The 15,058-nt window shown below is 40.9% G+C and overlaps 1 protein-coding gene across 1 annotated transcript in view; it reads left to right on the top strand.

Annotated features, from left to right (window-relative positions):
• LOC139923466 (tight junction protein 2-like) overlaps positions 1-15,058 on the top strand; it is a 106,327-nt gene that overhangs the window by 46,458 nt on the left and 44,811 nt on the right. The window contains exons 2-7 of the mRNA XM_078285295.1: positions 2,477-2,530; positions 7,466-7,590; positions 8,166-8,268; positions 11,654-12,218; positions 13,334-13,437; positions 13,938-14,091. Coding sequence (XP_078141421.1) covers positions 2,477-2,530; positions 7,466-7,590; positions 8,166-8,268; positions 11,654-12,218; positions 13,334-13,437; positions 13,938-14,091 — 1,105 coding nt within the window. The remainder of the gene's footprint in view (positions 1-2,476; positions 2,531-7,465; positions 7,591-8,165; positions 8,269-11,653; positions 12,219-13,333; positions 13,438-13,937; positions 14,092-15,058) is intronic.

The raw sequence follows: 15,058 nt of genomic DNA, 5'->3' as shown, positions 1-15,058 counted from the left end.
AAGGGGAGCGGCCAGCGATCATAGACGCGCCCCAACCCAAGGCTTGGACCAGGAGACACCTTCTCCTCTGCCCTCTTTTCTTCCCTCCTTCCCCCCCTTTCATTTCTGTCCTCCCCCTTTCTTCTCTCTCATACTCTCTGCTCTTTTTTAGAAGCAACTGAAGTTGAGCAGAGCTGCCTGCCTCTATCAGTGTCATCAGGGCTCAGCTTGCACATCAGTTATTTGGTGTGCATGTGTGTGCTTTTGTTTTTGGGCTGAATGGAGTTTGTGTATGTGAAACATTTCATCCCTACTCACCTCAGTGCTCGCACACACACACACACACACACACACACGCACACGCACACACACTCTCACACACACACATGCACGCACACACACCATGTCCACTAATTGTCCACTAATAAATCCTCATGGTAAGCTGAGGGCAGATGTCTGCTGGCAGAGTTGTCCAATTAAAATCATACACCATTCAGAGCAGCTACCAGGCAGTAAGACAGAGAGACAGAAAAACATGCAGGGCTGCTGTGAAGCTTGTATTGACATGATGCTCATTCTTTCACACAGGTCAGTTCCCACGCCAACAGAAGACCTTGTTTCACAGTTGTGTGTGTGTGCGCGTGTGTGTGAACCAGGGTCGGTCTCCTCCCATGACTGAGTTTATCATCAGCCCCCATTGATCCGGATGTTTCCAATGCACACAGATCCATGTCCTATGTGTGTGTTTCAGTGTAGGCTTATATAAATTCGTATGTGACTGTGTTATTGTCGAGGCTTGTTTTTTTAAGGCAGGTTATTGGGATTCCGTAACATTGTCTTACAATTTTACCTGCTTTTTCTGAATGATACATTTTCCCAATAATATTTTATCTGCTTTTTCTGAATGATATATTTTCCCAATAATAAAGTCATGCACGATAATGCTACGTTCCAGCTAGGGATGTCAGTTTAGGTTAATTTTGCTTTCGATAGGCCGAGACCCATTAACCGGTAACTAACCGGTTAATTTTTAAGAAAAAAACACAAAATGACATGAAATACAAGAAAGTGGCGCTTTCCTTTTAGTCCGGCGCTCCATTGACTCAACTAGGCAGTGCCCGTTCACCCCGCTGCTGCACAGAGCGCTGTTCGCTTGTTTATTCAAAGTTTATTAATAATGAACGTGTCACGTGTCCAAATTGCACCAAATCCGACACTGCACGTCCTTGGTCCCCAGCAATACACCCACCAAGTGTGAAGTAGATCGAACGAACGGCGCTGTCCATTTGCTGTAATTTGCATATAAATATCTGCACTTGTTATGCACGCCGCAGCGTAGCCCGTTTTAATATTTAGTGCTGACTCCGCCCACCCAGGCCAGTTTCGGCATACGCCAGTAGCAATTACAAGTGGACCTTATCCTACAGTCCCTGCTCTCAGCGGAGGGAGGGGAGCTACACTGTGTGTGGGAAGTGCTGTGACCGTCAGACCTCTCTGGATTAGACAAGCAAGTAGAGAAAACCGGCATCAGCCGAACCAATTTATTGCCAAATGCTTTGGGATTCAACACATTAACATTGCTTCCCATGGTCAGAAAAAGTCGCCAGATTTGTCGCTAGTCGCTTTTGAGAAATAAAGTCGCCAGGGGGGTCTGAAAAGTCACTAAGTCTAGCGACAAAGTCGCCAAGTTGGCAACACTGCAAATTAACCTATAGACCGACAAGTGTAACCGGTCAAAAATATTCTCAGTGGTTAACCGATTAACGGTTAACCACTGACATCCCTAGTTCCAGCGATTTCATAAGGTTGAATATTCTGACTTCCTATTAGGCAAAATGCAATGTAGGAAACTCATTGCATTTTTTCTGAGTTTCCGAAATGAGGTTATCTGACGTCACATCAATATGGTTATATGGTTAACATGGCTATAATCCACAAAATACACTTGAGTTTGATTTCCAGCATCACGTAACCTTAAATCTATCAAACACCTTTGTAGTAAATGGTTAAACGTATAAATTTGAAATGCAAAGTTACACATATACTTGCTAACATTCTGCGCTAACTAGCTAGCTAATGTTGCCAAATATCATTGACATAACATTAAATCTTCAAATCAATTAAATCATCAAGTTAAATATCGCGGGTGTCTATGTTTTAGAGGTTCTAATTACGATCTACCAGCTGGTAATTTCCAATTTCTGTCTTGGAATGAAGTCACAGTTCAGGCATTTACCATCAAATATCCTCAAAATTCTGTAGCACAAAATGATGTCTTGTGCAACGGTACTCTATGTGCGGCATATGGATGGTGCTCTACAACTTATATATATATATATATATATATATATATATGATATTTTGGGAATTCTCATATTTCTTGTTATATATATATATTATTGTATCTTACTCATGAGTGTCACATTTTAGCAGCGTTCAACTATTTTTGTTGGGTCAGGCATTGTTCACTAACCCTGTTCTCTCCTGTTCCCCACAGAGCTCAGGAATGGAGGAGATGGTCTGGGAGCAGTACACAGTCACTCTACAGAGGGTGAGTTCACATTAACTGGCTGTGTGTGTGTGTGTGTGCGTGTGTGTGTGACACAGAGAGACTGAACATGCATGAGAGTGTCCATCAGTCTGAAGAGCCCAGCTGGTCGATGTTGTTGGCTGCTAGCAGTTGAAACTATGAATCATTTCCCTGACACACATACACTCACACAGTGGATGTCTCATTGGCCAGTGAATGTTCATGATGCAGACATTTGATGTGGTTGATGATGATATTCTGTTGCATATCGCTCATCCTGACCAACTGGAGAACTGGGTGGGTGGTGCCCACTGTATGTTATTACCAGTGTTGGGGGGGTAACACGTTACAAAGTATTGGGTTACTGTAATCACATTACTTTTTCCTGTCTAAAGTAATGCATCACTGTTCCAATTGCAATAATCACATTACAGTTACTGATCTAACCCTACCTTCAAGTCTTGTCGGAAATATCGTAATTAAGAGTAGAGCGCACATGAACGAGCCAACAAAGTGGTAAATGACTCAGAAAGTCAGAATTTAATGCTATGGGCTCTATTTTTATTAAAAACCTTAAAAGAAAGATTGTGTCTGTCCTTACTTACACTAGATCTACAATATTTATTGGCCCAATAAACGCAAGGAAGCCTAGCACAATCGTTTTAGGGTGTAATGCAAAAGTAATGTAACGAGTACTGTAACTAATTACTTTTCTCCGGGAGTTATAAGTAAAGTAATTCATTACTTTCAATAAAAGTAACAAATAATGTGTAACTTTTTACTTTATTTCAGTAATGACCCCAACACTGTTGATTGCTCTTCTAGAATAGTTAACATTATGTACGGTGTCCCACAGGGCTCCATTCTTGGGGTTCCTTCTTTTTGATCTTCATATGCTCCCTCTAGGTTATCTCAGAAGATACAGCCTTGATTTCCATAACTATATGGTGATTACACCCAATTGTAAATTTTGTTGTCACTTGGTGAGTTGGGTCCCATGAACACCTTGATTAACTGAATTGAAGACATTTATTTATGGATGTCCCAAGATATAAAACAGAAATTTTAATCCTTAAAATCACATAGGAAATCCTTGATCATTTTGATTCCCTGCCCCTAGGGACTATTCTGGATGTTGACTTGAATTGGTAAAAGCACCTTTTATTTTTACTTGTATATTATTCAGTAATTATCAGTCATTCTAACTAGTTATTACATCTATTTCACGTGGATATTACTTAGCTATTTCCAGTCATTACTACGTAATTAATGGTCTGTAATTTTAAGGGTCACCTTTAAATTACAGATTACATTACATTGTTTTTGTCTGCCTGGCAATACGTTTTTTGTACTAATCTATGTGTATTAACCCCCTAGAAAAGTATTGTAGATATGAAATAAAACTTTGAGTACTTAATGAAAATCTCCATTATACAGTACATAAATTACGTGTGTAATGTGTTGTTGTTCCCTGCTGTTTTCTTTATTGGCATTTAAAGTGTAAATGACCTCATCTGAATAATAGCTTCTTTCCCCGATTTTGATTTTCTTGCATGAAAGTCTGAAATTTTGGTCACTGAAACCTAATACTTATGCAACAGAGGATCACTTCATTGTCGTCCAAACACTCAGATTCCAATATAAGTAACATTTAATTTACTGATTAAACGGCCTTTAGAAACAAATATTAGAAAAGCAAATAACTAAGCAAATTACTGAGACATGTACTAACAATTTGGCAATGATGAACATTTGTCTCCGCATCACTCTTATTTTGAAATTTGGTCGTAGTGTGCCATAAGGACCACAGACTCACGGAGAATGACGATTGTAGATCAGGGCCTGTTTCTGAAACGTATCAAGCTGATTTTGACAACCACATTAAACTATTAATTTTTACATGTATCTGTTAATATGGAAGGCTTTGTATCAGAACCAGTTTTATCAGACCAGTGACTTCTCACTGCATAGTATGTCAAAATTTCAAAGTTTTAAGACACTCCCCTTTCAGGGCAAAAGGCAACAGTCTATACTCAAATAGCCTTCTCAGGCTATTCAGTCCCAGCTTGTTCTCCCAGCTTCAACTGACACATATTGATACTGAGAGTGTTTAATCAGTCCAGGTCACATTGTTTACTGGCTGGATGCTCCTGCTCTTCACTCACAAACGCTCAATCCCCAACCTGCTTGCCACATAGTACTATTAGTAGTACTACTACTACTACTACTTCTACCACATAACCCTTCCTTGCGGTCTATGTACACTCTTAGATTAATACAGGGTTATACAGGTATACAGGTTAGTAGTATAATATGTATCCTATCTGCTTTACTAAAAACAACTAGACTTCATAGACTGCCCATTTGTAGTTTCACAGCTTCTGTTAGCTATGTTCAATCTGAAATAATCTGGTTTTGCCACCTTTGTTTCTTTATTTAGATTTTTGAATTGGTCTTAAATTCAGCTCCAAATAGCATTTAGACCTTAAATTTTGCCTTCTGCCATTGCCCTGAACACCATCAGTCTTTGGTTTTAGTGCCTGCAGGGTCGACAGATAGGCCAACTAAACAGACCAACACTGCCTCAGCAAGCTAACTAATTGAGGTCAGATGCTGGGTAACTATCAATATACGCAACACCATCACATGCAACAGGGCAGTAATCCATATGCCTTTGCCAACTGTGGAGGTTTTGAAAAACCTATCCATGATACAGTACCTGTAGGTGTCTATTAGGCTGTTACACAAAATGCCAATTACAATGAATATGAAATAGACCAACTGATTAAGTCAGCCCCAATGGCTAGCCTTGGAAAAACGGCTCCAAATAATCTGCTAAACTAAGTTACGCAGACTGAAACCCCCCTCTGAAAAAGATAATGTAGGCTAAATGTCTCTTGAATCTGGGTTCAGAAGGCTGAAGTGACTCATAAGTGGTAAACCATTAGCAAACTCCACCAGATAGACAGCTGTTCACATTAGCGCAATCCAAAATAAACTGTGGATTTTTGGGGCATTTTTGCCATTATTTGAGTTCACAGAAGAGAGAGACAGGAAGGATAGGGGGGAGAAAGGGAGATGACATGCGACAAATGTCCCAAGCCGGATTCACATCCTGGACATCAAGGTTATGTGGTACACACCTTAGCCAACTGAGCCACCAGGATGCCGTATTTAGTTTATTATAGTTGAGTAACCAATTATGGTTGAATAGTATTATATAGTATTATAGTTGAAGCAACCAATTTACTTTGTTGTTGTCAGTATGTCTGTCTATAATCTGGCTAATCTATAATAATAATCTGCCTCCCTACTGTATATGCATCTTTCTTCTCAGTCCCAATTTTACTGTTAGGCTTGACCCGATTAGCGGCTGGATTCACAGCAAAAGAGGCGGCGATACGGTGCAACCAAAGGTGTTTATTCACCCACAAAAATGACATGACAAGACAAAACAAAGCTAGTTTGCAAAAAGGAGAGCATGGCTGTGAGCAGCTCTCCAGGGTCCTACCAATAGCAGAGTCAGATGAACACTGGCAGCCTTTTATACTCTGCCTCAGGTAATTAACCTGGATGCTACCAACTATAGGGGTCACTTGAATAGCATTCAACAATACAATATACTGCCCCCTTTAACCTACCATTCTACATATCTATCAGATACATACAGTTAAATAGATGTTGCTCTCAAACAATAAATACTGCAACATACAAACAATATACATTTGAGTTCAAACACCCACACACACAACACACCCCTCTGCTATCCCATCACATGGTCCCTCCCGGAACTATATATAGGTGCTCGGACACCCCGGGGAACTCTTTTGCCCGAACGCCCTGGAACACAGACAAGACAGCACAGGTAAGTGATTGCATGAACCAACAATTAAAACCCTTACATTGCACCACTGTAGTATTGCACTTAGAAATATATATTGCACTTAAGGTATTGCACTTAGAAACATTGCACTTGCCCATACCAAATCATGATATTCAACCAACCAATGAAAACCCATTCCATGTCCGATTAAATACTGAACATTTGTTTGTTTCCTTCAGGTGGAGCTTCCATCCTTACCCATGCTGAGTAACTGCTCCAGCAGGACAAGATAAAATAACTCACACAAACAAACTTAAAATGTTTAGTAAAATATATATTCAATAAAATACTTTAAATCATGACTCGGTTTGCAATTATTAATGCTGTGCAAATATTACTGTGCAAACTATGCTGTGCAAACCATTTAATAAATCAAAGTGTACAATACAAATGTGCAAATAGTGCAAAGGATTAGTAACGAAGTGTGCCTTCGTTACATTTACCCTTTGTTCAACAACATGAAGGAGGTTTAATGCCACCACTTAACACAATAGAAAGTAGCAGGGAGATTAACCCAGTGATTATGATTAGTGGTTTTGGTTGGCATCTTTCTGTAGTCCAGTTATTATGATTAGTGGTTTTGGTTGACATCTTTCTATAGTCCAGCCATTATGATTAGTGGTTTTGGTTTTGCTCCAGGCTTGGGAGCACCACCACCAGTTTCCCCTTTGGGGAATCTAGCTTTTATAAAATCTTCAGTCAGATTTCATTCATCAGTGTTATTGGCCACAAATACCCAGTGGACATTTTTCCTGCTGTAAATACTAGGTGGGGGAGAAATTTCCAGGTGCTTGAACATAGTCCTATTTGAAACTGAATGGCTTTCACTTTACTGCATAAGGTCAATTTCTCACTCAAGTTGAAAAATGGCATTTGGAGAAAATGGCTCTTCATTTCAGTTGGTGTCATTTAGAGCGAAGTTGCAACCATTTTTCTCTGTTGGCCTCCTTCTATTGACTTTGCATGGATTCACACAAACTCTACAGTCATTTTTGCATTCTGTCTGAATGTAGGGTTACTAACAGATATCTTTACTGACCACATCTCATCTTTCCTTCTCTCTCTCTCTCTAGGATTCCAAGATGGGTTTTGGCATCGCAGTGTCGGGGGGGCGTGACAACCCCAACGTGGACAACGGCGAGACGTCAATCATTGTGTCTGATGTGTTGCAGGGAGGGCCAGCAGATGGATTACTCTTGTAAGTCGGTTAAAACGGAAACCACTGGAAAAACTGGTGACTCCGTGGACTAAGTCGCCTACCATGTACTGGTTTTATTGTGGGCTCTTTAATATTTGAAAGACCAACTAGGCTTGGGCGATACCCAAAATGTAATATCACGATACTGTCCCGCCAAAATATCGCAATATGGTGGTTTTCTGTCAGTGGTGTATTGCAAGGGCTGTAACAAATTTTATATAAATTATATAAATTGGAAAAATTAGAAATTGAGTATTTATATAAAAACACTTAATGTTTTCTAATAATCTTTATAATCTGATTTGCCACCATTCACTTCCATAGGCGATCCACCGTTTAGTTAGAGTAAGAAGATTGATCACTGATGTATTAAGAAATGAATGGTAAGAACAGTGGCCTAGACTGCACAGGCAATGAACCTGCTTTCTATTGTTCTACCACTAAATACAGTTAAATTTATTTAACTACAATTAAAATCTTTAAAGTAGATTTTTGACTCTGTTTATCAGATCATTTTTATTTTGTTCTCACCTTGATCTTACATTATTTGTGTGTGTGTTCCTTTGTCTGTCCAGTGAGAACGACCGGGTCATTCAGGTCAACTCCATCCCCATGGACAACGTGCCTCATTCCTTTGCTGTGCAGTCGCTGCGCAAATGTGGCAAGGTGGCCAAGATAGTGAGTATGACCCACAGACATATTCCTTATCATTCTCAGGTTAGCCTCTTTATTAGGAAGAGTCCAAGCATTTAGCAGTGTGGGAGAAATGCTAGTGGATGCTCTCAGTTGTCGGACTCTAATATTTGGCACACTCTTAGAAAAAAAGGTGAACCATAATGAGTTCTTCAGCTTGTCTACATAGGGGAACCCTCTTTAATTGTAGGTAGAACCCTCTGCAGTGGTTTCAACCTAGAACCTTCTAGGAATGGTTGTACTTAGTGGTATCTGAAAATCGTTCCACCTAGAACCTATATAAAGGGTTTAAACTACGGTGCTACATATCGGTAAATGAAAACTTCCAGAATAATAAAGAACCGAATTCTGACGTAATTTTTTCGGGTGTAAAGTTAGCATTTCCGCCATTTGGTGTGTATTCCAAATTCCCTATGGAAAATATGAATGGGCTTTGCAAGAAATGCCAAAAAATGTCTGTGCTACACAGAGGCTTGCTAGCTATACTACACTAAGTTCTATGAAATAAAATGCATCCACTAACATCACCTATGTGATTTTTTTTTAATATTGATTATTGTTAGCGAAATGCTAAACGTGTGCAGACGAGAGATAAAGGAAGTTGCTCATCACTGCTATTGTAGTCTGCTTTCCCCAATGATTGACATTTGTTTTTTTTTTAGCAAAAATGTATATTTAAAGTAACTAAAAGATCAAAATTCACAAAGGTGATTTTCAAAAAGTCCACTCATATTTCCATAGGGATTTTGGACTACACACCAAATGGCAGAGATGCTAATACAAACGTACAAAATGACGACTTCCACTTACGGCCTTATTGCTCATATGCCACTTATTGCTTATGAGATTTAATATATACCTTTTGTTACAGCAAAAAGGAAGGAGCTGTCTAGGATGGTTTGTAATGTCTAAACACCATACCATACAAAATATTTGCAGTTATTTATCAAAAACATGACTGTATTGAATAGGACATCCATTATAGCCACATTGAACAACAAAATTGGGTTTGCTTTAATGATATAATTGAACCCGTGAAGCATCTTTGGAAGGTGTTTTTCAGCAAAACACCTTCCAAAGATGCTTGACTTTGTCAAGTGAAACGCAGTGAGCTGTGCGGTTCAGCAGTGAGCATTCCAGACCTCAGCACATACTGTGTTTCATAACCAGTATGGGTTCGAAACCAACCCACTATTTCTGATTCCTTTGTACTCTGCTCTGTTTAACATAGGCACACACCAGGGGGGGGGGGGGGAGAGAGAGAGAGAGAGAGAGAGAGAGAGAGAGAGAGAGAGAGAGAGAGAGAGAGAGAGAGAGAGAGAGAGAGAGAGAGAGAGAGAGAGAGAGAGAGAGAGAGAGAGAGAGAGAGAGAGAGAGAGAGAGAGAGAGAGAGAGAGAGAGAGAGAGAGAGAGAGAGAGAGAGAGAGAGAGAGAGAGAGAGAGAGAGAGAGAGAGAATGAGGTGGAGCCAGATGTTTTATTCACAGCTGACACACCTTCAACACCACACAGCCATAAATAACCCTCTGACACAACCCTTGTCAAGTGTGTGTGTGTCAGGACCGGGGGCAGTGCTGTGACCTACTGTACACCCCCCCCACACACACACACACAGCAACAGCAACCTGCAGGGTGGTAATGACTCATATCACTGGGTTTTGGTCTCTGTGTGTTTGAGAGAGAGAGAGAGAGGGCAGGGAAGTGACATTCACCACAACTATTTGCTGTACTGTAGCACAGTACAACTACGGGGGTTGATATTGTGTGTGTGTGTGTGTATTTAAAAGCTCACGCTCTGTAATGCAGTCCATTCCCTCCCTTCTCTCTCAGGCTTTCAGCATGGCCTGGCTCTGCTGCTGGTCTAAAAGTAGCACCAGTTCTGAGCTAGCTGGTTGAGAAAGCAGCATCTAAAGTGGAGCCAGACATGTCCAGGGAATTTCATGTGGTGCATTGGAATAAAACACATATAAACACAGCTTCCACGACATCCACTTTTATCTCTTTGAAGACACTCTCGCTCTTTTGTTCAGAGAGGGGATAGAAATAAAAGTCGTTTAGTTGAGAACTGGGAATTTGACTCTACTTTTAGAGATAATGGTTCTTTGCCTTTTCATGGGCTCGACTGGTAGAATGTAAATTATCCACAAAACTTGCAGGGTATCTGTGTGACCTGAAAAAGTCTTAAGTTATCTAAATTATCTTAATTTAAGGCCTTACAGTTCTGAGAGTTCTTATTTTTTCACCATGTATTGATAAGTTGATTTTTTTCAAATTATTGATGTACATATGAAATTAGACAGTGGTATTGACAGATTCTTTACATTCAGTGATATTTAGTCGAGGCAGAGTTAGAAAGTACGGCAAATGAAATATGCCAGTAGTTTCACCAAAAGATGTGAAGCAGCAGTAGTGTTGATTTTATTTTCTTATGTTGTATTGAATTACTTGCATTTCCAGTTAGTTACATTAAGTTTGACTCATATGCATGTCAACTATACATTGCAGAAATAAATTGAATTCCAGGTAGCATTAAAAATATCTTAGGAGTCTTAAAGGGAAAATCCACCCTTAAACATCTAAACGCATCAAAGCTGCTATTGGTGAGGTACCTTCATTTCTGGGTCCATTTTGTTGTTTGGTGGATAACTGGCCAACCAATGACGTGACATCACAACAAGATATTTCCAGCACAGTTACAATGGAGTTCATGTAAAACCTCAGTGGTAAACGTCAGGTTTTGGTGTCAGTCCCTCAGAATCAAAGAGCAAGGGCTTCTTTCTAGTGCCGCCATTTTGCACCAAGAGACGTTCAACAATCATACAGGGAGAAATCCATCGTAGAAGAGGCAGAGAGAACAATTTCTCCATTGACTGTAGACTCAATAGACCAGAATGCAATGCAGCCATAAGCCAAGCTGCATTTGAGTAAGCGGCGTGACCATGATCATAGACCGGTACCAATGTTTGCTGCTAGCTAGCTACATTTATAAGCCAATACACCTACCTTTGATTAAAAGCAACAACTTCACGCTCTTTCTTTTGGGGTTGTCTAAAGGCATTCTGGGACATGTAGGAAATCGCTACCTGATATAGAAGTAGACGAGACAGGTTGAGGGACAGTGGTTCACCAAAAAAGTTAATTACAACACTTAATGTCTGTTAATAATGTCTAGCAGTGTATCCAAGGGTGCCTTTTTCCTTTAAATTTGGCTCTCTGAAACCTGTAGATACCCTGTTAGAGTTTATTCTTATCTTAAATTCAGTTTGAACAAAGTTTGACCTTTGCTGGTACAGAAGAAATGCTAACTTCTGATTAGTGTTACATAATGTCATTGGTGACCGTGGGTTGTTTGCGTCCTCCCTTGCTGTCAGACGGTGAAGAGACCCCGTAAGGTGGCGGTCCACTCCCTGAAGCAGCCCCCCTCCCCAGGCGGAGACAGCCGGGAATACCCCGCCTCCACCCACTACTACGACGCCGATAACGACAACGGCTGGCACCGCGACGACGGCCGGGACCATGTGTCCGACAGCAAGGGATACCTGGACCCCGAGTACAGGGGGGGGCGGGACTACAACCAGCGAGGGAGGAGCCGGGGGAGGAGCCAGGAGAGAGCCTCGCCCAGCCCGGACAGATCCAGGAGGGAGGGGAGCCGCGGCCGAGCTCTGGAGACCAGCGCAGACCGCCAGAGGTACCGCAGCCGAGGACGGAGCCCTGGGGAAACCTATCTCCCGGGGGGGGACAGGTATGAGCGAGGAGGAGGAGGAGGAGGAGGAGGAGGAGGAGGAGGAGGAGGAGGAGGAGGAGGAGGAGGAGGAGGGAGGTACAGGAGCAGGGACCGACTTCAGGACAACCCTCCGTCCCCAGAGCCGCCTAAAGAGCTAGAGCCGCTGGACAAACCTGTCAACGTCCTGCTGGTGAAGAACAGACCCAACGAAGGTAAAACGCACCGACTAGATTTGTCTCCAAACATTACCTCCACCAATGAAGTTGGAATTTTTTCACCCCTGTTGGTGTTTGGTTGTTAGCAAGATATCTCAAAAAGTTGCAAATAGTTTTAGCTAAAATTTGATGGACAGATAGCCCAAGGATCAGTTAGATTAGATTTTGGTGGTGATCTGTGATTTCTGCCATTAGACAAATTATGTTTTTTAGCCATAACTATTATGCTGCGTTCATGTGCTGGTGGGAAGGTCCGACATCCGGGACCTGCTGAATGGCATTACCTGCTATTTTGTCAAAAAATCAAACCCAGAAGACAATGATGAACATAAACCGCTACAGAAGCAGCAGCTTCCGAATTGGAGAATTGTTTGTTTGTTGTGCGTTTGCGGAGGTTTGTGCTCTACCGAGTGCCTTGTAGCATCCCTTCTTAACTCTTTACTTTGCCACTGTCTAAATAAAGAATAACAAGTGGAATCTAGTATAGCGCTAGCTCCATGCTTGCTAGCAGTGAGTGTCTTAGCTAATAAGTCATCTAAATTACAACAAAGCTAGGACAGCCGACAATGGGGACTGGCTACAACTGACACCAATCATGCTTACAACACACTTATAAACAAAAGCACACAAAACAACAGTCACCACAATTTCAAGTTTTCTCCAATGAGAAATCAAATCACCAATAATAGCTCACTACTACAACTTAACAACCAACATACACTTAGCAAGACCTGCTATGCTAACGTTATATCCTCAACAAATAATTAAGCCAATTTAATTTTCAACTATAAAATGCGCTTAAAGCATCACAGACCGGCTGAGTTGGTAAACATGAGCATGCCGAGTGCAGTTTACTGGCGTCAACTTACAGGATTTCTGGGTATTGAAGTCCTCAGAATTTAAACAGTTGCCTCATGTTGCCATTTCGAGCCACCAATGTGCAAAAATTGCAGCTTTAAGTATGGTCCATCATTCTAAAGTATAGTCATATATGTTCATATGCTGACATGTTATCAGGCTAAAGTATCTTCTGTAGTTTCTGGAAGGACTTTGCAATAACTGTGATGTGTTTTTTGTGTGTGTGTGTGTGTGTGTGTGTGTGATTTGTGTAGAGTATGGCCTGCGTCTGGGTAGTCAGATCTTCATCAAGCAAATGACCAGCACAGGCCTGGCTGCCAAGGACGGTAACCTACAGGAGGGAGACATCATTCTCAAGGTGCAAAGACCATCCATTCACACTTCATTCACAGAATCACAACCATCGCATGTATCTTGCACAAAATAATGAGAAGTCAAGACACTGCTTTTTCCTTACTGTTGGGATTTTGGGATTCATAATAATTCAGAATTTTCAGGGGACAATAAAATATCACATTAAAACATCATATTTTGCCCAAGACGGTCTTAATCAGACAGCAATCAACAAGAAAATGCAGTAATATACACACACCAAAGACAATAAGAGAGACACAGAGTGATCACTGATTTGCTGGTGTCATGCCAGTCGGGTGAAGGTATAAGGCCGACAACCAATTATATAGCAATTATGTACTTTAGAATCATAATATATACTAGTTGACTATGGTAAAGCCATAGTACATTGTTGCATTAAAATTAAAAAAAGTCTGAAAAACCGGCTGATGCACAGCCTCTGCCTGTCTGTACTGACAGTCTGTAGTGACGGTATGTGCTGTCTGTGTATGTACATCTGTGCAGATCAATGGGACGGTGACAGAGAACCTTTCCCTGAATGATGCCGGGAAGCTGATAGAGAAGTCGAGAGGGAAGCTGCAGCTGGTGGTCCAGAGAGACCACCGCCAGATCCTCATCCGCATCCCGCCCCTCGTAGACTCCGACTCTGAAAACGATGGTGAGTCACTGAACAAACCAAAATGACGGAGGTATAGCCTGAAAAATAAATTGTGGAATACTGTAGTGGTCATTTTGTGGTGTAGTTAGGGCTGCTATGTTGTGTTTAAGCCTCTTTTAATAGTATTATGGTATTGTGTAATCATATCATGTACTGTTTTTTGTTACTCCATTGACATTACATTGATCAGAGAGATATGCAGTTCATGGTTTGCCAGACCCATTCCTACGGAAGAGGATTAGGGCCACATGCAAAAAATTTGAGTTCTGAGTTTAAAGTCAGAATTATGAGAATAAAGTCAGAATTATGACTTCAAACTCAGAACTCAAATTAATTTTTCACGTGGCCGTAATCCTCTTCCGCACATTCCCAAGCATAGAAGTCATCACAATATGGTAATTGGACGGATTTCTCATCAAAGGAAAATGGATGTGTCATGTATCCAATGGCATTATTTCAACTGTTCCCTAGAGACTGTACAGCTACAAATAATATTTACACATACCCATACAAAGGTTAAAAATATCTGGTATTTAAGGGGTTAAAAATAAAACCCGAAACTGGGCAGTCTCAAGTTTCTGCTTGCAGCTGCTTAGCTACTGTATAGCATCCTGTAGAGAGAGAGAGAGGCCACCAAGTCAGTAATTAATAATTAGCTTACCGTGCATTGGCTGCTGTAATCTGAAATTTTGGAACCTCCAGAACTATTGTGCAAATATTAATAGAAACTGAACTGATTTGAACTGATCTTCTTGACAACAAGAAGCAATTTCTGTAATCGCTCAAAAAGGGCAATCCTTCTCTGTGTTTTCTCTTCCAGATAATATGTCATACTTTTAGATGAAGGACCGCCCAAGACACAAGTGTAACAATCGGTTGCCTTTTATAAGCTGTAAAATGGCCATGACACGTGACTAAAAGTTGGAACGCTTTCACACTTTGCACTTCTGTTTTTACTGCTCTAAAT

This window comes from Centroberyx gerrardi, chromosome 8 (genome assembly GCF_048128805.1).
Source record: "Centroberyx gerrardi isolate f3 chromosome 8, fCenGer3.hap1.cur.20231027, whole genome shotgun sequence".
Lineage (NCBI taxonomy): Eukaryota > Metazoa > Chordata > Actinopteri > Beryciformes > Berycidae > Centroberyx > Centroberyx gerrardi.
Note: the sequence above shows the minus strand (reverse complement) of the source record. Positions and strands in the feature narration are given on the sequence as shown.